Consider the following 23,497-nt stretch of genomic DNA (forward strand, 5'->3'; position numbering starts at 1 on the left):
CAAAGGACTCGGACAAGCCACAGGACCCAAGTTGCTCCCCTACAGCAGCGTTCATCCCGATGCCAAGGGCTGCCTGGGCCTGTGTGGGGTCACCCTGTGCCCATGGATGGCCCCAGGAGCAGGGGCTGCGCCTCTTGGCGCTTCCGTAGAATCCCGATTGCTGAGGGAATGACACTGACATCAAAGCCAAGCACAGCCTAAAGGTGCTTCTCCCTTCACTGATCAGAAAATGTCTTCACATTCTCCCTGCCAGGGACCACAGCCAAACCCACGGGCGGCTCTGGGGCCTTGGTTCTGCAGCCCGGGTGGGTGGAGAGCAAGCCCAGGAAGGGACAATGGGCCACAGACATTTATGACCCACCAGGACTTCCAAAAATGTGAATTCCTAGATTTTGGGGTGTCAATGTTAATTCAGTTTCTTCATTGCATATAAATCAATCTGTGGTTTCAGTTCTGGGGGAATTTCTCTCCCAGTAACATTTTCCCATGGAACTGAGTTTTGGTTGCCTCTGAGGGAGGCCCAGCAGGCACAAAATGATGGTTCTGTGCCTTCCCAAATCCAGGTTCCTCCCAAATGTCCTGCCCCAAGCACCTCACAGTGGAGACACGCAAACAGGACTTACAGGATTTGAAGTCCTTTGTTGGGCTTCCACCTTGCCACACACAAAATAATCCCCTAAAAATAAGATAAAGTAAAAATGAAATGGCTCTAGTAGATTTAATGAAGTGACTTGAGACAAAGCAGCTCCATGAAAATGCTTTTTTTTTAGGAAGTAACAACAAGAGCTCAGAGAAATGCTGGCTGCAGGTACAGTTCTAGCCAATATTAAGATATATTTAGTGATTTCTGGGGAAATACTTCCTCTGGAGAAGGCCAGGAGCCACTTCTGTTCCTAACAACTCCAGGTGCTGGTGTCTGAGCTTCGGTGGGTTGGAGTTGCAGAGAAGGCAGCAGGTTTTATGACATTTCTTCTGGGCTGTCTCTTGTCTCTCCCCTCCAATCCTGTGCAGTGTAGGATGCTGTTCCTCCACAGGTTTCTCGCACAACCATCAAATAACAAAAACAGGCCAAGAAAAATTGTCCAGAACGAACAACAGTGTTTGGAATATTATCAGGTAAAAAAACCCCACATCCTAAGACAGAGTTTAGAGGTTTTGATACCAGGCCATCTGCACACCTCCTGGAACAACCATCCAGCACCTGGATTCACATACAAAATCAGCTTTAAACCCAGGCAGTCACTCCAGCCTGACACAACAAACCCAGCACTGCTCCCTCCGTGACACCAAGGGGTCACAACATCCCTGTCTGAATCCCTTCCCCTGCACCACACAGAAATGACCTCCTGGGACTCCTGCAGAGATAAAGGACCACTGCTCCAACCTTCTGCTAAAGAAATTCCTGCTCTGACTTCAGTGCAAGCCTCAAGCCCATCCAGGGCAGAGGAATCAGTGCCTGCTCTGAGGGGACCTGGAAAGGACCTTCAAGAGGAATCAGAACACCCTGAGTTGGAAATGACCCACAAAGATCATCCAGTCCAACTCCTGGCCCTGCACAGGACACCCCAAAACCCCACGCTGTGCCAGCAGAGGAGCTGTGTAGTGCTACACATTGGCATTGTAGGATCCTGGATTCCTTTGGAGGGGAATGAGTTGTTGTGCAGACAGAGAGAGCCCTAAACCTGCTCTTTTCCCCTCAGAACATCTCCTGCTCTGCAAAACAAAGCTGACCTCCTGTTGTAGGAGCACAGACAAGCAGGGGTCACTGCAGGGGCTGGGAAGTGCCAGCCAAAATGCAGGAGCAGCCACCCACGGAGGAAAACGGAGAGGTTCGGGAGGTCTCCTGAGGAGTGCATCCTCTCAGAGACCAGGAACTTACAGCAGCAAAATTCAGAGCCCTTCAGAACCAGTCTCTATTCAATCTCCAGGAAAACAGTGGCTCAGGATGGGCCCATTCCACATTTTCAGCCCTGTTGAAGCTGGTGGAGGGTGGAGGGAAGGAGGTGGGAGCAGCTGAGGCGCCGTCGGCGTCACCAAACTCGCCCTGAAAGGAGATTTCTTCCCAAGCAAACCACAGGATGGGCTAGTCCCCTTTATATACACACATGGACAGCTGAAATGGCCTGAAATGCTTACAGGTTAGGAGATCTATACAACGTTACACCTGCCACAAATCAAAGTAGAAAAGTTTTACAGCACATTATACAGGTCCCTCTAAAGTCTAAAAAAAAAAAAAAAAAATCACCATATTACAAGAAGTCATCACTAACAGACCATATAATGCTATTTCTTTTTCTTTTACAGAATCATTACGTATAGAGTAATTTAAAAAAATCACTTTTTAAACAAGTATACAATTTTCACTTTAAAATTAACTGGTTAATAAAATTCTGTGCAAAACAAGCCAGCCTCTATAATTAAGTGAATTTATTTATTTCTTTATACAAAAAAAAAATAATAAAACAACAAAAAAAAGTTCTTTCAGAAATGTGTCTCCTTTTCTGTGATGGTGGAAATGGTGCCATCTCCTTTCAGTTTGGCGTCGCAGTCATTTATTGCTGCAATGTAGGCTCCTCCTCCCAGCTTGCCCCGCATTTTCAGGTCTGAGCTAGGTGTAATCAACTTCCTGAATTTCTAGAAAGTTGGAGAAATTGGAAATCATTATGTTTTTCTTGGTCACAGACAATCATTATGCTTTTCTTGGCCACACCTCTCATTAACAGGTTGATTATAAAAGGCTTTTCTCTTTCACGTCTGCTTCTCAATTCCCTGTTGTGTGCAGCCACACAATTCTGGATAAATCCCACCAGACCAAAGAAGGCAAAGCTCAAACCAAAGTGAATTTTCATGCTGGTTTAATCATCCCCTTCCATGAAGACACCCAGCACTGTGCCTGTTCTAGGGGTACATTTTGTTTCTCCTTTTATCATCAATGGATGTCCACTGGAAAAAGCAAATAAACCAGAGACAGCCAAGGTGTATTGAGCTGCAATAAAGAAAACTCTACATGTTCAGCCAAGAGCTTTCTCTTTTCTAGCAATGACATCCACAGCAGGGTTGCTGCTCACAGCAGGACATTGGCTCCCTGAGAAGCTCCCAGCTGTGATTAAAACAATCCTCTTGTGGTCCTTGCAGGGAAAAGATAACGACCTGTCTGCAGTGCTGCAGCTCCAGCAAAGTCTGCTCAGCTGCAGGGACAGCTGAGGCTGGAGCATTGAGGAAAGATTTCGTGGTTAGATTTGAGCAGACTTCTGGTTTTTGACACTCTAAGAAAAATATATCATGGAAAGTTCACTTTTAGTTTAAACAGCCAGTAAAGATCTCCTAGGTAGTCTTCAGGCTGTGTTTAATCAGCTGAATGGAGTGGTTGCAATATGGACAAAATGAGGCTTTTCTGCAGTGTGAGAAATCCCAAAAGGCTGGATAAGGGTTTGTGGTTTTGTTTCTTCCATTATTGCCTCCTTCACTGCCTTTGTTTGCAGTTCCCACAGAAATGAGCAACCTTCCAAGCTTCAATTTGATAATAACCTCAGCCTAGACTTGAGCTAACCTGACATCAAATGTCAGAAAATTCCACTGAATCTCTTTATTTGTCTGTGTTTCTCATTTAGAGAGCTGAAATCAGGAAAACTGTCCAAAAAACAGGAATGTGGGCAACCCACCTCCTGGAGAAAATGCTGGCAGCACAAACATTGGTTACTAAAACCATGGAGAAAGGCAGCTGACCTGAGGCAATGGCTGGTACAAACCTTGTGGGATTTAGGGGATGTTACAGACGTTTTAAGATACAAGTTGAGCTGGGACAGAGCACCTTAAGTCAATAGTTTTGGTGAGTTTACCACTGGCTTACATCACTGGAGGCAAAAAACCCAACAGGAATTCAGAATAAGCCAGAGAACATTCAGAACTCTGGGTTTCCAGCAGCAACTGAGAGCCCTAACCCGGGGAACAGGGATGTGGCACTGCTGTTGTGATTAAAGGGTGCAGGTGAGGACTCCCACTCCCTCCCAGCATCACTGATCTGCAAATCCCTCTCACCTCCATGAAGGTGCCTTCTGTCTTCCAGAGCTTGATGCAGATCCACAGTGGGATGCAGACCATGGAGGAGAGGGCCATCATCCACCCTATGCCATAGCCCCAGTCAGGGTAGATGTACACATTGTTGTATTTCAGGGGCTTGTACTTCACCAGGAAAAAGATGAAGATTCCCTGAAACAAGCAGTGCTATTATTAGAGGTATTATCAGATTTGAGCAGACCCTGCCCTTGTTACAAGGACCTGACTGAGTCTTTAGGCCAGGCCAGGCTCCCTGAGGAGGGAAAGCAGAGGGGAGCTCTTCACTCAGAGAAAAAAACCCACCAGCAACATCCTCTTTTCTGTACAGCTTAAATAACACATCTCAGAGGCTCCTGCAGAAATGAACAACCTTTCAAGTTTAATCCTATTTACCTCTGGATGACAATAAACCCTGCACTTTGATGGCAAACAGCACCTGGGCAGGAAAGATTAAGTTTTGCTACAGTGAACCAGCTGTGATTAAGTAACACGAGCTGGGTTCTCTCCAACCTGTCACAATGAAACAGAAAAGCCAAAATTTTTGAAGTTGCCTTAATCCACTATATCTGCAGTTTTGCAGGCCAGTGCTTTCATCCTGCCAAAAGCCCTAAAAAATCTGTCTAAATTTCTAATCAAGCAGCTTGGACCATTTCAGTGTATGAAATAGAGAAAAGCTACTATGTAATGCTCTCCAAAGTGGTGAAACGAGTGTACAAGAGCAAACGGTATAAAAGTCATTTCAGATTTGGTGCAAATGAGTCAGAAACGTTCCTAAGTTTGCAAATGAGAGTTCAAAGAAACCTGGATGTCCAGGTGCCCCAGCTCCTGTGGTTTGCAGTTGCCCTTATTCGAGCATGACACAGCTGGAAGGCGTGTGAGCATCTAATCCTCACTTTTAAGGGCAGTCAGATCATGCTGCTCTGGGAATTTTCTCCCTGTGACACTGCCACACATCTCCAGAGCTGGCACCAGCTTCCTTCCCCTCCTTCATGCCCGTGGGATGGGCTTTTGGCCTCCCCTACCACTTTTAAAAGTAAAAATGTCTACTCCCCCAAAGAGAGAGGGGAAAGGACCCAGCACAAGTCTGGAGGAGCTTGGCACACAAGGTGTACTAACTACAGGTCTCTCTTGTTCTGGCAAATGTTCATTTAGGGCCCTGGCGTTATTTCTTTCCTCTGGTTGTACATACTGAGGTTTTTCACAGAATATTTAACAACTTTTACAGATCCTACAGAGCGGGCTTTTATTTGAAAGACGTGCTACGAATCAATAGGCATTTCTCTCAACAATTAGCAGCAGCAAAATTATTAAAAGCAGGTACAGAAACCCCTCTTTCTATCTACAACAAGTTATCTGGACATTCTGTACTTACTGCACAAATACCTGGAGTTAGGACCATCCAGCACCATTTAATCAATGACACGGGTTTGTAGCCAATCATGTCTTCGATGTTATCATAAAAGCGATTGCTGCCTGCCCAAAACACAAGGGAAAAGCAGATGTAGAGTGCACATGGAAGGGGTTGGCAGCTCAGGATTTAAAGCAGTGAGAGGAAAGCACAAAGCTGGGAAGGCTGAAGCTGCTGCCTCTTTCCCTGGAAAACTCCTCCCTGCCATCTGCCCCATGCTCATGGCAGGGGTGGATATAAAATTCCTGCTGCTGTAAAAACTTCTGGTGCTATAAAACTTCTGTTCAACTGCATTTATTCCATACAGGTCATCATATCTCTTATCAGAAGGGAGATCTGATTAGAGTGGCACAAGCTGTCACTAAAATATTAACATTGCATTTAGTCCTGCTCTCCACTTTCCTCCACGCCTTTAGTTTTGCTTTCCTTCAAAGCATGTAGAAACCCAATATATTCTGCTTGGTTCATTTATTCTCTTCACTGTGGAATCAGGTTGTAAACAACCCCAGTTAAAGACAATATATTTTATTTATAAATGTATTTAAATGCTAGGAGCTCACGTGTGAACCCAGGGGTAGCTGGGCACATGTGATCTGCAGTTCCCATGTCGTTTTACAAAGTGGAATTATCCAGAGTGTGCATCTTCATGGAGAAAAAGGCATTCCTGTTTTTTTGGAGGCATGGGAACATGGAGGGCCCCATTCCATAAGGATACAAGGTCCTCACTTTGCTTTTATGCAAAGAGAAAACTTTGCTAAGAAGACCAGAGCAATTTCCAGGCACTCACCGTACACCCAGCCTATGCAGACACACTCAAATATGGCAACAAAGAGCAGGCACATCCCACTGGCTGCATAGGAGTCAAAGAGCTGAAAGACATACATCCCACCCTGGAAGGGAAAAACAGGAAAGGGAAACAAATCTTGTGTTGGCACCGGCAGGAATATTTCATAGCAAATCTGTTTTAATTACACAGTCATGCTGTTGGCTCCCTGGCAAGCTTCCTACTCAAGTTGGTTCTTCTTGAACAGAGAATATTCATTTCTTGGGGTTTTTTTACTCTGCACTCGCTTTAGGGTGGTAAATCTGGAGTGAAGTAAATTTGATTTTTTTTTTTGGAAATTCTCTCCTACCTCTCTGCTTTTACCTCCATTTGTTATCACATCAAGCTGTAGATATTCCCAGGTGCTTCTGACCTCCAGATCCTGGTTCTGTGTCTGTGCTATTCATATGCAAAATAATCAGTTAAAATGTGGGGAAAGAAGGTAAAATCTGTAGCTACCAAAATCCCTCTCTGTTGGTGTAAAATGAGTAAAGTGACCTAAAAAGTGTGAGTGTATCTCACAGCCTTTAAGCCACTTGACTGAAACAAGTCTTTATTATCTGTCACAAAGAAAAAGCAATAAGAATCATCCAATCATTATATTATATACAATGGTTATTATATGTAATGGTTATTATATATTATATACTATGGTTATTGTTTTATACATATTATGGTTAAAATAATTAAAATGATATGGATAATATTACACTACTTTTTATGTGAGGTACTTAGTCATTTATCACATCTGCATTTAATATTGAAATAATGAGGAGGAATGTCCACAAGAGAGCATTTCAATGGAAAGGAATCCTAAGGAAGGAAAGAAGGGCTTGAGATGAGCTCCTCAGTTGGAATTTAATGTCTTTTGGGGACCTCATGCGATCCACTACATCTCAGACAACTTTCTGCAGATGGAAGAGAATCCTAAAAATAGGAAGAAAACTGAGTTTCTACTGCAAAGTCATCATGGTGAGGCTCAGCAAATACCTGAGTGAAATGCAAATTTAGAAATCCACCAGCTAAGACAGCACAAGGTAAGGACAACAAAATTCCTGCAAGGATATTCCTGCAGTTTTGAGAACTGGCATCCCCTTCACTCCTCATGTTAATGTTTCTTTTAGCCTGTATATCTTGATAATATCTCTCCGTGCTCTGCCCAACACGTGAGCTGTGAGGGGTTATTCCAAGATTTCCCATTTTCACAGCAAAGATGATTTATTTCACTGAGAGTAAGAATGATTCCAGGTAGGTATAAAGTATATAAGAATATAAAGCTTCTGCTCAACGCATTACTTCACACAGAGAATTGTATCTCTTATCAGAGAGGGAGGTTTGACTGGTGCAACTAAAATATTACCATTCCAAGTTCCAGATTACTCTGAGTTGGAAGGGACCCACAAGGATCATGGAGCCCAGCTCTTCAGTGAGTGGCCCACCTGGGGGTGGAACCCTCGACCTTGGTGTTATCAGCACCAAGCTCTGACCACCCCAGCTCATTCCAGTGCCCATGGGATGGATGGGCTGACACCCTGGGAATTTTTGGGTTAGAATACCCCAAAGCAAACACCCTGCTTTGTTTGGGAAAAAAAATTCTGCTCAGAGATTGGCTGCACTGATTGACACGGCCTGGTGATACAGAAACCAAAGATGTTTTAATTTTCTGTTTTCACTTTATTTCATCTTCTTTACTGTTCTTTCCATCCAGAATGTGGCTGTTCATGCCCAGGGTAAGCAAGCAGAAACTATGACTGATGTGTGTGGTTGGCTGGCGCAGAGCAGATGGAATTTCCTTGGCTATGCTGTGTATTTCTGATTAAAACATTTCCTAAGCCCAGCTGACAAAACAAGGACACTTTTCCCATTTCAGGTGTTACACAGGAGCTGAGAACGAGCTCTCAAGTGTTTCCTTGTCACATTCCTGACAGGGAGATTTGTCTGTGGCAAAGATTCTCGTGTTTTATCTCTTGTGGTTATAAACACAAACCCAGTTCTTTTCCTCTGCACAAGTCAGTGCTTACCTCAGTCAGCATGATGAGGCCAAGGAAGTAGGACACGATGGAGAGGCCGAGGATGAGCAGCTCCCTCCTGTAGCCCCTGCGGAACACCTTGGGGTACATGTCCACCACAGCTGTCACGATGCTTTCCACACACACAAACTGCAACAAAGGACAGCAAACACCAATGAAAGCTGTGTCCCCTCTGCTGCTGGGATTGGGATTTGCCACCAAACACTTCAAATATCCTCCCACGTTTTCATCAGAGAGAGTGGATGATCCCTGGGGATGCTCCATAAGCACAAGCTCAAACCGAGAGGAACATTTTAGAATGAAAAAGTCCAAAGTTATGGAGTTCCACCAAATTCAAACAGTTGGATTCTCTAACATTATCTCAGAGCGCATTTGCCCTGTAGCATGTGGATTAAGTGAAAATTAAATCTTTCAAATGTGGCTTGAATGGGAATTAAATAATGTACAAACCCTTCATGGCATCGTGTCACTCCAAGCACTTTTGCCATGCACCTTCCAACCTGCTAAAGGAGCAGCAGGGCTGGGGGGAACTTCTTTCCATTTACCAGAAGAGAGAAGTTCCCCAGAGCTGTTGAGTGCCCAGGCCAGGTACCTCCAAGGAAGGAGGGCAGCAACATGTTCAGTGTCTTTAAACATCAGCAAAAAGCAAAAGGCCTGAGCTTCTGACTCAGGGCTCTGAAGCAAGGTTTCTAAAACAGGCCCCAAAATTAATGCCCCAAAGTAGACATTGGAATAGTCAAGAGCAAAATCCAGAAATTGCTCACTTAAAAAAAAAAAAACAAAAAAACAAACCCAAAACTTTTAAAAACTTCTTACATCATTAAAAAGAGCAGTTATTAAAACATTAGGTTTAATGATTGGAAATGTCATGCAGAACAAGCACTGCTGAGCTTTAGAATCACAAACTTTCTGAACCCAGTCATGCCAAGGGCTGAGCTGCATGCTAAAAATCCCAGCCACTTCACATTTTCCTTCAAGCAGCCTTTGCAATTTTTACAGTCACACAAGGACAACAACTTCTCTGCTGCCCCTTTGCTGCAGGATATGACTACACGTTCCTTGTTATGGTATCTTGCAGTAAAAATACACCATAGAAAATTGCATTGTCACTATCTGATATTCGGCTTCAAAATTCATTGCAAAGTGCTTTAAAAATGGGCAAAGACATGCTGGTATTTTACTGAACCGTGAATTTTGATCAGCCCCATTGAAGTTCAGGCTGATTTCCATGTTAATAATGAAAGTTGGAGTCAGGCTGAACCAGCCTTTAAGTGGATCGTGGGGGAATATCCAGCATCACAACTAAGATTTAAAATAGGGACTTGAGTGGAAGCTCTCAAGCAAAGAATTAAGTTAGGGTTCAGTCTTTCATCAGGGTGTGATGTCCACGTGCTGGGGAGGCTGCCAAAGCACTGAAATGGGGTTTGTTTCATACCTGACTGTCCAGTCCCAGGAAGATGAGCATCATGAAGAACAGAGCTGCCCACAGAGGAGACAGAGGCATCATGGTGACAGCTTTAGGGTAGGCAATGAATGCAAGTCCTGGTCCTGAAAAGGAATAAAGAAATGAAAAGTTTACACTTGTGGGGGAGTTTGAGATGGAGTTCAGCTCCTGCAGAGCAGCCTGAGCTGTGGGAGAACAGCACTGCTGACATCAAAATTGTGGCTCTGGCTGAGCAGGGCTCACTCAGCATCATTCATCAAACTCTTTTGGCTGGACACACCCCTTTTGTCACTTTTCCTGTTCCCTTCCCCATCCCACTGGGGCAGCTGAGTGGATGAACAGCAGTGTGGATGCTCAGCTGCTGCTGAGGGTCAGCCCACCACACCCTGATCCTTCTTTCATGGCAGATAAGAGGAGCTAAACCCAAGACTGAAAACCTTGACAAACTCTGCGTCTCTCACAGTCTAAACAACTGGTGTTGAGGCTTATCAGAAATGGAGGCTTGCTTGGCACAGCTCTGCCTGCAACCTGCCCAAAGGATGCTCAGCCTCTGTTCAGACATCCCAGTGATTTATGGTCCCCTTTTTTTTTCGTGTGGATGTGCATCTACAAGCATCCCTGGATAAATCATAGCATGTGCTCCTGTGATTGCCTTATATAACTTAGGAACATATCTTGGAATCTTTATTTTTTTCCTGACCTGGTGCAAGGCAAACATTGGTTCCCATCCTGCTCTGTGTCTTTGGGTGCTGCTGCTGGTGTGTGACACTGGCTACATATTTAGAGAAGTCTTCAATCAGAACACTTTTGTAACAGCACAGATAACTTCTCAGATCTGCTAAGATACCTTCTCACCTTGCTCATGTTTTTCTGTTTTTATTTATCTAGGCCTGTTTTTTATGAAGCCAGCCAGCTTTCAAAGCAGGGGTACAGAGGCCCTCTCCCAGCTGATAGAGGAGAACTCTGTGCTCCTGCTGCAATAACTTCACTGAAGACCTGTCACACACTGCTGCTCCTTCACTGAAAGCAGCATTCACAAGCTCCTATAATTGAGTGTCAGCCAGTTGTGTTGAGGGATTTAGGAAAAGAGAAATATTTTCCAGCAGAAGAATATCAGTGGAGCTCTGCTCCTTCTGCAGTTTTCCTGGGACTAACTCCATGAGAGGCATTTCTCCTCCTCAACAGCTCAGCATTGCTTTGGGTTTTTTTCTGGGCAGCCTCCTGTTCTTTTTCTTCTGCTGAGGATGTTACAGCCACAAAGGTGTGGAGTAACCTCTACTGGATGCCCAGCTCCAGTGGTGGCTGTGGATGGGTAATTTTTCATAAATCTGGGCCTGTGTGCCTGTCTGCTTTCTCATTTTAACAGCTGTAGGTTTTTTTCATTAATATCCTTTTTCTTTTTTGTTTTCCAGAAGGAACAAATATCTGTGGATTTCAGCCTGTCTCACTGGAAGAAGATGGAATGCAGATGAGGATTAACACTCACAACTGAGTTTACCTCTGCCAGACAACATTCTGGATGCTCAGCTGGCATCAGTTTGTGTGGCAGGGGCTCCTTGACTTTATGAATTTGGTTCTGTGCACAGCAACATTTGCATTTTTCACACACAAATGTATGGCCACAAAAATAGTTCAGAACTCTTCCTGCAGCGGTCACTCCATTGAGTCAGCTCAGGCACATGGCACAGACCAAGAGCTCTGATCACAACCTCTGGGGCATTTTTTGTCAACTCAGAAATCTGCTTTTGGAACTTACCTGATTCTGCAACTTCTGCAATGGGCACGCCTTGCTCATAAGCCATAAATCCAAGAACTGAAAAGATAGCAAAACCAGCAACAAAGCTTGTGCCACTGTTCAAGCAGCAGAGCATGATGCAGTCTCTGAAAATATAAATAAAAAACACTGCAGTTGATCTCCAGAGCTGGGGTTTCTTTCATCCACTGAGCCAGAGGACTGACAGAACCCTGGACTGCAGGAATGGAAAGCAAGTTGTTCATTAACAGGAAGGTCCCAACTCAAAGTATTCCTTAGAGCAGCCAGGGATTATCACATGCAGGAGGACACCATCAGAATAACCTTGCTTGTGTTTTAACTGCTGGAATTGCAAACTCGCTCACAGTTTTCCAATAGAATCTTTAAAAACCACGTTAAACTACTGTGAGAATGGTGCTAAGAACAATTTCTCCATAGTAATTGTACTAATATATTCCAGAGGGTGTGAACCCATTTATAAACTTGATAAAAATGGTCTCATTTGTTTCCTGGGGATAAAAACAATCCTATGGTCAGAGCTCATCTCCTTCTATCCCAGTTACAGAATATTGACAAAATATATCCGTGCAAAATACAGCTCCAGTTTGGTTTAGAGACATATTTAAGGGGCTGTGGGAATGAAAAGCACTGTACAGAATCTAGGAAGTGTGTGCACACCTAAAAAAGTGCCTAAAATAGGCAAAGGCATTGCAGGGACAGTGATCCCTCAGACAAACACATCCCACACTTCAAACCACGACAAGGCCAAGGTGAGGAAGGATTTCTTTGCCAAGAAACGTCACAAGAGTAAATCACTTTAGAGAAAAGGAAGATCCTCTTGCAGAAAGGTGTGAATTTCCCCAGAGCCCAGGGAAATCTCGTTGTTCATGCTGCTCTGACAGCTCTCCAGGCGTGACAGATGAGGAGGCAGTGATGATTTATCCTGACAGCCACTCCTTTAAGACTGTTTGCCATGAGAGACAGCCGTGTGCTAGAGAAAGTAATAATCTACCCCAGATGCCTGAAAGAAATTAGGGTTCTATCCCACTGAAACACAAGGCAAGCCTGGAGCTGTCTCAAGCCCATCCCTTAATCTGGTTTACCCCCGTCCCACTGTGGCTCTGAAGCAAATTCTTGTGCAAGTTTTCATGAGAAGAAAGGACCCTGTAAAATCCAGCAGGTTCTGAATCTGCAGCTGCAGTAATTCAGTCGTGGATCAAATCTCTGTCACAGATTTGGTGCTGAGATTCAGAGACAATTCCTGCTTTAAAGCTATTCATTCCCTCAAAACTTCTCTGCTAATCTCCCTGTTTTGCTGCTTGTCTCATTTAGTATTTTTATCCTGTAACATCACCTCATCAGTTTTTGGAGCTGCAAGTGAGGTGACCAGTTCCAGCACCTTGTTCCTTCACTGATGAGCCCTGCACTGTCTCCCACATCTGTGCCAAACTCTTCTGCCACCACTGGGACTCACCTGAGCACCAGACACCCACATTCCCTGGCAGGGAGCCTGACACTCCTGAGCTGCAAATCCAGGGATCAGCTGAGCCTCTGGGCCATGGGAGGCTTCGGCGCCCTCTCATCACCTCAGCTGTACTTAATTTTAGCTATTATTTTGGGAAGGTTTTATGTTTTCACAACCATTTCAGAGTAAAATTAATCTCTGTGGCACATCATCTACAAATTGCTAAAATTTGCCCGGTAATGAAAAAAAGTGAATATTCCCATTTGTAATGAAGACTCAGACAGGAACAAGGGCAGCGATGTTCACACTTCTTTCATGCCTGGACTCTCTCTCTGTTTACTTGCAGTGAAATACTTGCTGAAAATACAATTGCAACCTTTATTTGTTTGCTTTTCATATGAAATTCTTCCTGTGCTTTTGCCCAGCCAGGCCAGTTCTACACTTTGGATGTTTTAAAGCAAAACAGCAATCCAAAAGAAAGGACTGAGGAGCCCAGAGGCCTTTGTGCTTTGCAGAGAAACAAAAAATGAAAAACCAGCCCCCTCCTGACCTTCTCAATGGATTTCAGCTCTGAAGAGCTCTGGAGGGACTCTCACCCCAGGAGCTGGTGAGTTCAACACCGAGAAATTAAAACTAAATGTGATGAAACCCTGTCGATAAGAGAGGTCAGAAAGATGAATTTTATAACCCTCTGGTGGGGGGAAAGGGAGACACTGCTGGGGGGTGGATGCAGCCAGGTGATGCCTCCACTGGGCACAGGCTGTTTTCTTCAGATAAGATTTGGCTTAGGTAATTCCCTGCTTCAAATGCAGCCTGAACAACCAGATATTTCCTTCTGAGGAATGCTGTGGCTCAGGGTATTTGAGAGCTGCTGGTTCCTGAGTGGGAGATAAAGGCTGGAGCCCCTGGCAGGGTCAGCTGCTCCCTCTTGAAGCAGGTCCAGGGGCAGAGCCCAGCTGGACAATCCCACAGAACAAGAGGATCCCAGGGATCTCCACTCTCAGGGAAGTCTGGCAAACCACAGCACTGTGGTACAAACTACCTGCAGAATAAACACACCTTTCTGCAAGGAAATGGGGAAAAGAGGATTTTCATCCCCTCCAGCCAGTGAGGGGCCTGTTCTTTTCAGATAACACCACCCTGGCTGAATCATTTCACCCACAGATGGAACACAGCTCCTCTGGGGATCCCAATAAAAACATAACCTGCAATTCCCTTCCTTTGCCTTTGCAGGAATTCCACCAGCTCCTGGTTTTTATCCCACAGGCAGAAGCAACCTGTAGCCCAGTCTTTTTTCTCTGCTCTGGGAAGAAAAACTGGAAGGGGGATCTGGATCCATTGATTGTGAAACCAATGAGTTTTAAAACACAAATGCTCAAGCACCATCGGAAAGACAGCATGAATTTTTTATGTGCACCCTTGGCAGGAGGACACCAGAGCCTGGCTGAAGCCCTGACTGATGTCAAGTGAAAGGAAAACTTCACATTTTTATGAAAACTTCACATTCTTCCAAATTAAACTCCTGCCAATCACCTGAATAATTCAAGATGTGCATCACTTCTCCTCTCCCTGCCTGACAGGCAGGACACTTGTGGAAATTCATCCTGCCTTCCTTAAGGAGCTTCTCCAAGCCCACAGAGCCCCAGGCATCCCTCCAGTCCCTTCCTTCCCTTTATGGATCCCATCAACACCAATTCTCATTTCTCTTTTCCTCCTAGACTAGAAACTTGACAAAGGACAAATCCTCAGGTCTTGAAAGTTTTGTCCATGTGTGAAATCACTCCTTTATCTCCTGCCTCACAGTGGGAACAGGGGAGCTGACCCCAGACTTGTACCTGGGAGTGCATTTGGGATTCTGAGCGTGATAAAAATTAGAGGAAACATCAGTACACCTGTCTTTTATCCCTGTGGGGAAACACTGCCTGCTGAAGGCACTGCCAGGCCTTTCATCTTCTCGGAGGAATCAGTCTGGATAGAAACTCTGGGACATCCAGGGAGGAGCTGTATTTATGTTTTTCTAGGAAATATACATAAGGATAATAAAAACTAATTTCTTATTCAAAGGTATGAAATGACTTTTGCAATTCATGTACCATGTTAATGAATTAAATCAGGTTTAAATCTTAAATTCACAAGACCCACGTGCCGTTCAGATTTTTCCATTTCCCACTGAAATACCTCTTGCCATTATATTCCACTGCAATTTTCCCTCAGGAAAAAAAAGAGCAAACCAGAGCAGAAAAAGTCGATGTTATGATCAGACTGTGGGGGTTGCAGGAGGCAAACCCCCAGCTTGATTTTATTTTTTTAAAGCTCTGGTTAGAATACAAAATTGTGCTTTCCACATCACAGCTCTGTTTATGTCTTGCCCTGCTCAGCTCAGCCACGTTCTGCACTTCCCTGCACCACCCCTTCCCTCAGACTCCTCAAGAGCCACACGTCAGGATACATTAACATCTACTACCCAGCTGGAAAACTTGGGAAAGGTTTTGTGAGGGGGACAGTGGAGCCTGGATGCTGTGAAAGGTGTTCTGCTGCAGCATCCTGCTCGGGAGCTTTAGACAGAGCTGCACAAGCTGAGCTCTGGGGTCAGAGGGAAGGAAGGAAAATTCCACAAGCACGCACATCCAAACTTCTGCTTTTTGCAGCGGGTTACAAAAACTCAGGAAAAGCATTCCTGCACTCCTCGAGGCAGTGACAATTTCTAGTTGGGATACAACTGGAAAGAAATAGAAATAAAGCTGAGTAAGAGAGGAAAGGGAGTGGTGTCCTTGCTAAAGGATCACTTGTGCTAATCAGGGAAAAGGTTCATTAACAATGCTCTGTGGGGTGGCTGTGAAGGTTGTAGGGGACTCATATCCCTTTCTGCAGGAAAAGATTTTGTTTTGTTCAGACATGGAAAGAAGGAGGCATTTCCTAAAACTGTCTCCTGAGCTGTCCAAGTAAAACTGTAATTTAGAGTTAAATATTTTTGGGAGGTTTGGGGATGGTTTTTTGGGGTTCTTTGGCTTTTGGACTGTGTCACTTCCTTTACAGAAACATAAAATTTTAATTCTCCGTCTGGAGATCTTAATGGAGTCACTACAACCAAACAGTCCTTGTAGGAATTGTAGGAAATCTGATTCAATAACCATGGATTCCAGAAGAAAAGAGTAGAGCTCATCTTGCTGCCCACGCCAGTACCATGGAATGAGGATTTTGTGCAAGTCATATCCTTTGGGCATTGATTCAGGGGAGATTAAAACCTCCTGAAGTCATCAGCAATTCCCTCCTTGGGAATATAGAGATAAGCCATGAAGTGCTGCCCATTCCCTCTGGGCTAGGGCCTGCAAACTTCCCCAAAAAAATGGGGAAAAGTGGCAGTCAGGGCATGGACCAAACTGAGGTGATTTTTAATGACAGTTTTTTGGTAGTATTTTTTTAAAGAGCAGCTTAAATAATGCACACACATGCAATTATACCTGTCTGAAATTCTGTATTTTTGCATGAGATTTGTATCCCTGTGCATACTGAGGGGCTGTGCAAGGGTCAGATATGCCCAAAAGGGATGAAAACACCACATTTTGGAGCAGAGTTCCTCTGGGGCAGCTCCAAGAAACATTACAGGTCTCTGTCCTATGAAAACACCTGCGTGGGCTTATGGTTATCCATGGAAAAAGGAAAAGGGAAGGGATTCCAAGTGAAGCTCAGTGCATGGACACTTCCACCCCTGCAAATTGCCCCCCAAAAGCTGAACTGCAGCGTGGCAGGTGTTACCTGTAGCAGTTGTTGTTGTAGTTGTTGTAGCTCCCCAGGGCTGTCAGGCACCCCAAGCAGATGGCGTAGGAGAAAAAGATCTGTGTGCCAGCATCCACCCACACCTGCAGACAGAGAACAGGGAGGGCTTCAGAAAACAGCCAGGAGAAGTCACCCTCGTGCCAAATATTGGCTGCAAATCCACAGAGGAGGCTCTGCAGGTCAACAGAGTCTGGCAAACCTTTCACAAATCACAACCTCAAGAGAAAAACATGCTGAGAGTGAAATCCCCCTCCCCATCCCAAAGGTGTAAACGAGGAGTAGCTCAGCTGATCTTTACAGGCTCAGCCTAAAGTAGAAAGGGAAGACAAAATTCCTAGAGAACCTCACCCATTAAATTCTTTAATGGCTTTTATATGGTGTCAGTAAGTGCAGCCTAAATAAAATCACCTGCATTTATCTCACTCCAGTTGGATTGTTATTCATTCAAACTTAAAAACTCAGTGTGAATAAATGCTCTAAAGACAAAATGAGCCACTCCTAGATAGCACATAAATTAAGCTGGGGAAAGAAGGGATAACTTATCCAGGGAAAGGATTTTTTAGCAATATTCAGTGGATCCAACAAGTACAAAGTTATGGTGCTGGTCACCGTACAATCAAGAAAAAGTTCTGTAGAGCTTAACAAGTCAGTAGCTTTGTAAAATCATTGTGGGAACGTTTACATCCTACAGTGATGCAAACGCTTAATTCTAAATCAGAGAAAAGAAGAAGAACGCATGAGTTGACACAGTGAGATTCTTCTCCTCACAGCAACCTCAGAATATTAACAGGTAGGTTCACTTTGCTTTAAAAGTGTTGCAATAAAGCAATTTATTTCACTTGACCAGTGTGGGTGTGTTCCCACTGGAGCTGAAGGTACCCCTTGAAGCCTTGGCTTTTCCAAGGGAGTGATGTAGAGAACCCAAACCCACACAGCTGCATTATGATTTCCAATCCAATAAAATCCTGCTCTTGTTTTCCTGGGAAAAATGATCTCTTGAAGTTCTTTGTTAAAGCAGAGCAATCAAAGCACCAAACCCTGACTGCTAACCAGAGGCAGTGGCTGTGAGGCCATTCCCTGCCGAGGTTGGAGCCAGGGGAGAGGGAACACAGGGAAGGATTTCAGGACTAACAACAGCCATCAAACCCTCCTAAACACACGAAGGGGATGTGCTTGTTTGACATGTGATCAAGTGAGACCTTGCTCTCTGGAGTTGTTGAGTGTTTCTGTTTAGAAATAACATTAAGATCACATTTGATTTACATCAGTGGCTTAAAGGGTTTCGCTGCTGTCACCCTGAATAAGACACAGCTGGTTTCATCCCAGAGCTGCACCATCGCTGAGGAAAAACTGCACACGGAGAGGCTTTTGACAGACAGGCTCTTTAACAAGACTGGAAGCTCCCAAAAAGCTGTAAGGAGCATGGGTCAGCTGAAAATGCACCATCTTCTGGGGCCCAGGCAAAAGCTGGGAAACTGGATCAGCACACGGATCCTTCCCTTCCTGCCCTTCCACAGTTGCAGGGGAGGGTGGAGCACTCAGAGGAGCAACAGCCCTTCCTGCTGGCACAGCTCCCACGAGTCTGATCATTCCTTGGAATGCCAGTCCTGGTGGAAGTGGGGGCAAACGAGAACTGTGCTGGAAGGAAGGAGCTCCAGAGCTGCTCGAGCAGAGGAACAGAGAGCAAATCCCTCTGGAGGTCCTGTGTTCCCAGGCAGAAAAGCAGATCAAACTCTGGCCACAAGTGATGCTATTTCCTTCAAAGAAAACAAAGACTGTGGCAGCCCACGGTGAATCAGCCTAAAAAGTGACAAACACTTTATGAGAAACATCTGCATAGAAATATTCACATGTTCTGTAAAACTGGAATCAGACAGAAGGGAGCTTTTGTTGCACTCTATGGCATCAGTCTGGAAATTCCCCCAGAACTTAGGGCTGATGTTTAAACAGGAATGGAGAAGCAATTTTATCTGCTGAATGGAATAATACAATCAGTATAGCCTCTTTTGGGTTGTACACTCAGAGGATCAGGGACATTTAATTTGTTCAGGTTTCTAAAATGGCAAAAAGTCATCAGGAAAGTGGCAAACAGGAACATAAATTTAGAACTCACAGGTAGATTGCTGGTAGCTGAAAAAACACAAGAGCTGGATTTTTGCCAGACCCTGGTGGATTTTTGCCAGACATGCCAACACTTCCACGCCATGCAGGTGACATTTCAGATCAGCTCTCCATCTCCTTGCTCCAACAGCAAGGGACCATTTGACATCTATCCTTGGACTGCAGTGCTCAGGTCATGGCTGGGGAATCTGGTGAGCTCCCCAAATTGTTTATGAGTCTATGTGACCCCAATTTAGCCATTCACAAAATGCACCTCAGGGGAATTGTTCTCATTCCAACTTGTAGTGGGCATGGATGGGCCCTTGTAGACACCAATCCCAGATCCAGGTGCCATCCAGGTGCCACCCACCCAGCCCACGGCCACAAAACCATTATGGGTTATTTCTGAGAGTGCTGAGTCTGCCTTAGACCAGAAGCTTTTCCATGGAATGAAGGTAGCACAGTTCTGCAGAACAATGACATTCTGAAGGGCAGGGACACAGAGGACACTGCCAGCAACCCTGGGACAGCAGCTGGGACTAAGGAGGACATTTGTCTGAAAGGTAACACAGCTCAATACTCTTCTGGCATGAGTAAAGTCCAGAGGAAAGGACCTGGACCAGAGAACACCCTGTCTGTGCTTTATGAACTGTGCACCTTGAAAACCCTTTGGTCACTGCTAATTAATTCAATTTAGCACTCACAAACTTGGGATTGGAACTGTTTTATAGTTTCTACTTTAAAGCTCCTACTCTAAAGGATGGAGCTAAGCCTTTGTTAGCTTTTTTAATCACACGTAAAATGTTTCCATGCCAAACAAGATTAAAATTAAAGTACAAAACCTTTGGTAACTGACCCTAATATTTGAAAAATCCCAGTGCCAAAGGACAGGACCTTTGTATCTCCTGTGTTGTGTTTTTTTCCCCTGTTACAGTTTTATCCTCCAGCCAGGTGGAGTGCTGAGCACACAGCACAGCCACTGCTCCAGCTCCTTCCTGGACAGGAATCAGTCCCTTCCCAAGCCCCTGTGATGAGCTCTGTTCCCAAAAGGAGAAGGGGATGTAACTCCACGGCATCCCTGCTTTCTCCCAGCAGGAATGAGGCAGGACAGTGAGAGGCTGTGAATCTTCCCATCTTGGGAGCAGGAAGGGAAAGCAGAGCCCTGATCCCCACTCCAGGGCTTTCCCACACTCCAGGAACAGCTTTCCTGACTCACACCATGAGCTCTCACACAGCAGCCTCAGCTGATAACTCCTGTTGGTACAAACAATCCCACAAAACAATAAACAGGAGCATTTTCTACTAAAAATGGAAAGTGCTGCTTGGCAAAGTCCAGCTCTCAAAAGTTGGCCATACCCACACTTTAAGTCTGGGTGGGTAACCTTAACTTGGCCTTCATGTGGCAGGTCCAGGACACAATCTTCACTTCCATGAGTGCTTTCTCTGCCCAGGGAGATGAATTGAGCTGGACAAACACAGGATGCTGCTGTCTGGAGGATGCCTTGCCTCCTTTGTAGCTCCTGCAGTGAAAGCAGGATAAGGAAGAAAGAAGGGGGATGTGCTGTAGTGCAGACAACAGAACCCTGCTCTGGAGAATTAGGTCCTTTTCATGTCCCTGCTATAAAGTTTCTAAGGGATGTTATGGCCATAAATCACTTCAGGCAACCTTTTCTCACGTGTTTCTTAACTTGGCTATCCTCTAATGGGTGTCCAAAGTGAAGGACAAAGTGACTGGGCACTCACTGTTGCAGAAGTGAATTAAAGTCACTTCTTGAACAACTAAAAAACCCCAACTTCAAACTGAAAATCCCCAAAAGAGTGGCAGCCCCTCATTTCAGTCTCAATATAAATGTCTTTCTGTCAGTAGGATGGGCTCATGCCATACACTGAAAATAAAATAACCCAGGTTTCTGCAGCACGTGACCAGTGCAGAAATAAGTCCTTTTGCAAGGCTGAGCCATTTTTTTTGGTGATGATCAAGCCCCATGCAGTGAATTTAGAGGGCCAAGCAAGGAGTGAGAGGGATAAAACAAAATATCGCATAACTGTCCTGAGATGAGCTTAAGGCAGAGACCTGGGGGAAAACCTGTGACGTGTTGGTGTTGATTATTTTCATAATGCATGGAATGAAAAACAATGGTGCTCAGCTGAAGGAATAGCTCTGAATTCCAGGGGTTTCTAACTTTGTACCTTCCCTTTACTTCCTGTGCTCTCTGGATATATTTTGGATATGCAGCTGTTGTGAAACCCTCCCGTGAATGCAGGAAGCCTCTCCCAGGACACACTGACTTTAGTTGGCACTTCCATGAGCTTTTAGAGCCATGACAAAGAGCTGAATAACCCAAAAGGTGTAAAACTGTTCCATGTCTGGGGAACGTGGGAAGATCAGGCAGCTGTTTTCAGTCTGACCCTCCTAAAAGATAGGAAGGGGGTTTTTAATAAAAGAAAATACATTCTGTTGTCACTGGAGAGGGTTCATTTTACACCCCAGGGGCTCAGGTGACAGCTTGGGGCTTCAATGCAAGGGCTGAGCTGAAGGAGCTGCCACATCCCAGTGTCCCCACGTAAACAGGAACAGCAACGGGGCACCAGGAGGATTCCCCCAGTAAATAACAGGAATATATTGGTTTTCTGTCTGGCCCTGGCCTTTCCTACAGCCCACACAGCTCTGTTTGCTTCCTTTGAGTATTCCTGTCAAAATCAAGGGCATTAATTTCACACTGGCTGGAATCTGCATCCCATGGGTGTAGCATCATAAATATCCACTTTTTTTTTTTTCTTTCTCATTCTCAACAGTGAGCTTGAACACCAGAGCTCAAAGCATCCCTAATTCCAGAGTGGTTAATGACAACCCCATCGTGAAACACTGTCTGAGAGTACAGGAGAGCTCCCAGACCACTTAAAGGCTGTGCCTGCTCTTTAAAACACGATGTTCCAAATGCTGGCAGTCATTTATTTCCCTTTTTGTTATCAGAGAATGAGCAATCACTCCAGGTTTTCTTTTAATTTCAATTACTCATTACTTTTTGATGAATCTCAGCAGTGTTTGTATTTTAAAAAGCAGTCTGCCTTCAGTTTCAAATGAGAATTTGAAAAATAAAGCCTGTGCTATGAGGAGATAATAAATGAAATTTCAAGTACAGTTGCAGAATTTTATCACAAATGCCTGAATAAAAGAACCTGTTGCCAGATAGGCTTAGGTGGGACAGGACTGTAAGAAACCATCAGAATGTGAGGTCTTGACCTTGAAGCAACACCTGCACTTAAAGAGTGACCCCGTTAGACATGGGACAATTAGCACCAGGTTTAATTATGAGCACTAATGAAGCTTTTGGAGAATCAGAGCATTTCAAAAGTACCTGCCAGACCTCTTCCTAACAAAGGCTTCCTTCCTGTCCTCTGGAATGAGGTCAGAGTGGTTCAAGCACTGCTGCAACAGCTCAGAATAATTTCTGACATAAACTATAGGAAAGCCCGAAATAACTGCTAAAAAAAAACCAGGATAAAAAAAAATGCAGTTTCTAATAGGTTTGGGAAGAAGCCAAAGTCCCAATTTCGCCCTTTGCTTTCAACTCCAATATCCAAGGAAGTTCTTTTCTCTCAGTGGATCATTCCAGCTGCTTTCAGTGCCCAGCTGGAGCACCTGACTGGGAGGAGCTGGGATTGAAAACCAGGGAGGATTTCTGTTGTCACCCCACAGCGAACACGAGGTGCTCGTGCTGTGTGAGGCTCCACACGCAGCTCGGGGTTCACCCATTCGGAGAAGCAGATCCCCCCAGGACGTTGTGACCTTGCTGAGGCTCCCCACACAGAGAGTTTGCCATTGTCTATTTGCAACACTCCTTTTCCCAGCCTTAGATCCCAGCTCTCTCCAATAAAGGACAATTTTAGCCCCAAGATGAACTTTTGGTGACACCAGGAAACTAAAAGTTATTCTGCTGCTTGCAGAATAACTGCCTTCACAGTGCCTTCACAGCACCAGGGTAACGTGCAGTGAAAAGAATCATTCCCTAAATTGCATTTTATTACACTCCTCTGCTACGAATCCCATCTTTATGTCTATATGTAAATGTATTTCCAGGAATAATGCTAACGTAGGCAGTAGTGGAGGACTGAGCATTTTATCTCTGATCATATTCCAATAAAGTGATTTTTTTCCTGGCTTTTTCATTATGAAGAACATTCAACCACATCACAGCCTCCTCTGTTGGTGTGGCAGCAGGAGGAAGCACGGGATGAGAAATAGGCTGCACGTACCAGGAGGAAGGCAACAGATCTACACCTGGCTGCTTCTTTTGGCACTTCCCATGTTCCTCAAGTTGAAAAATATTATATATTCACGTGACAGCCCCTCCCAAAGGCAGACAGAGATGCAACCTGGGTATTTTCAGTGCAAAACGCTTTGTGGAATGGATGGAGAAGAGGCTGAGGCACCACATCTGCCCAGACCCCGCTGAGCAGGAACGTGCAGCACCTTCAGATTCTGCTGCACAAAGTGCAAAACACAATTCACTGCCACCAACCCAAGCCTCTGTGCAGAGGCAAGAAAAATAAAACCAACCAGTTTGCATTCACTCCCTAGTCACTCTCTTGCAATCAAGTGAAATTTTTTCTTGAATAGCAGCGAACACAGAAATCAGC

At 44.7% G+C, this 23,497-nt stretch overlaps 1 protein-coding gene across 22 annotated transcripts in view; it reads right to left on the minus strand.

Moving 5' to 3' along the window:
- Positions 1–717: 717 nt before the first annotated feature.
- SLC6A11 (solute carrier family 6 member 11) overlaps positions 718–23,497 on the minus strand; it is a 98,349-nt gene continuing 75,569 nt past the window's right edge. For all 22 annotated transcript variants that reach the window (XM_069027939.1, XM_069027937.1, XM_069027932.1 and 19 more), the window contains 8 exons: positions 16,736–16,839; positions 11,518–11,642; positions 9,753–9,865; positions 8,309–8,446; positions 6,252–6,354; positions 5,429–5,529; positions 4,039–4,209; positions 718–2,634 (listed from right to left, as the gene is read on the minus strand). In XM_069027939.1, the coding sequence (XP_068884040.1) occupies positions 2,482–2,634; positions 4,039–4,209; positions 5,429–5,529; positions 6,252–6,354; positions 8,309–8,446; positions 9,753–9,865; positions 11,518–11,642; positions 16,736–16,839 (1,008 nt within the window). In that variant the 3' untranslated portion in view covers positions 718–2,481. The remainder of the gene's footprint in view (positions 2,635–4,038; positions 4,210–5,428; positions 5,530–6,251; positions 6,355–8,308; positions 8,447–9,752; positions 9,866–11,517; positions 11,643–16,735; positions 16,840–23,497) is intronic.

The sequence above is a fragment of the Aphelocoma coerulescens genome, chromosome 12 (genome assembly GCF_041296385.1).
Source record: "Aphelocoma coerulescens isolate FSJ_1873_10779 chromosome 12, UR_Acoe_1.0, whole genome shotgun sequence".
Lineage (NCBI taxonomy): Eukaryota > Metazoa > Chordata > Aves > Passeriformes > Corvidae > Aphelocoma > Aphelocoma coerulescens.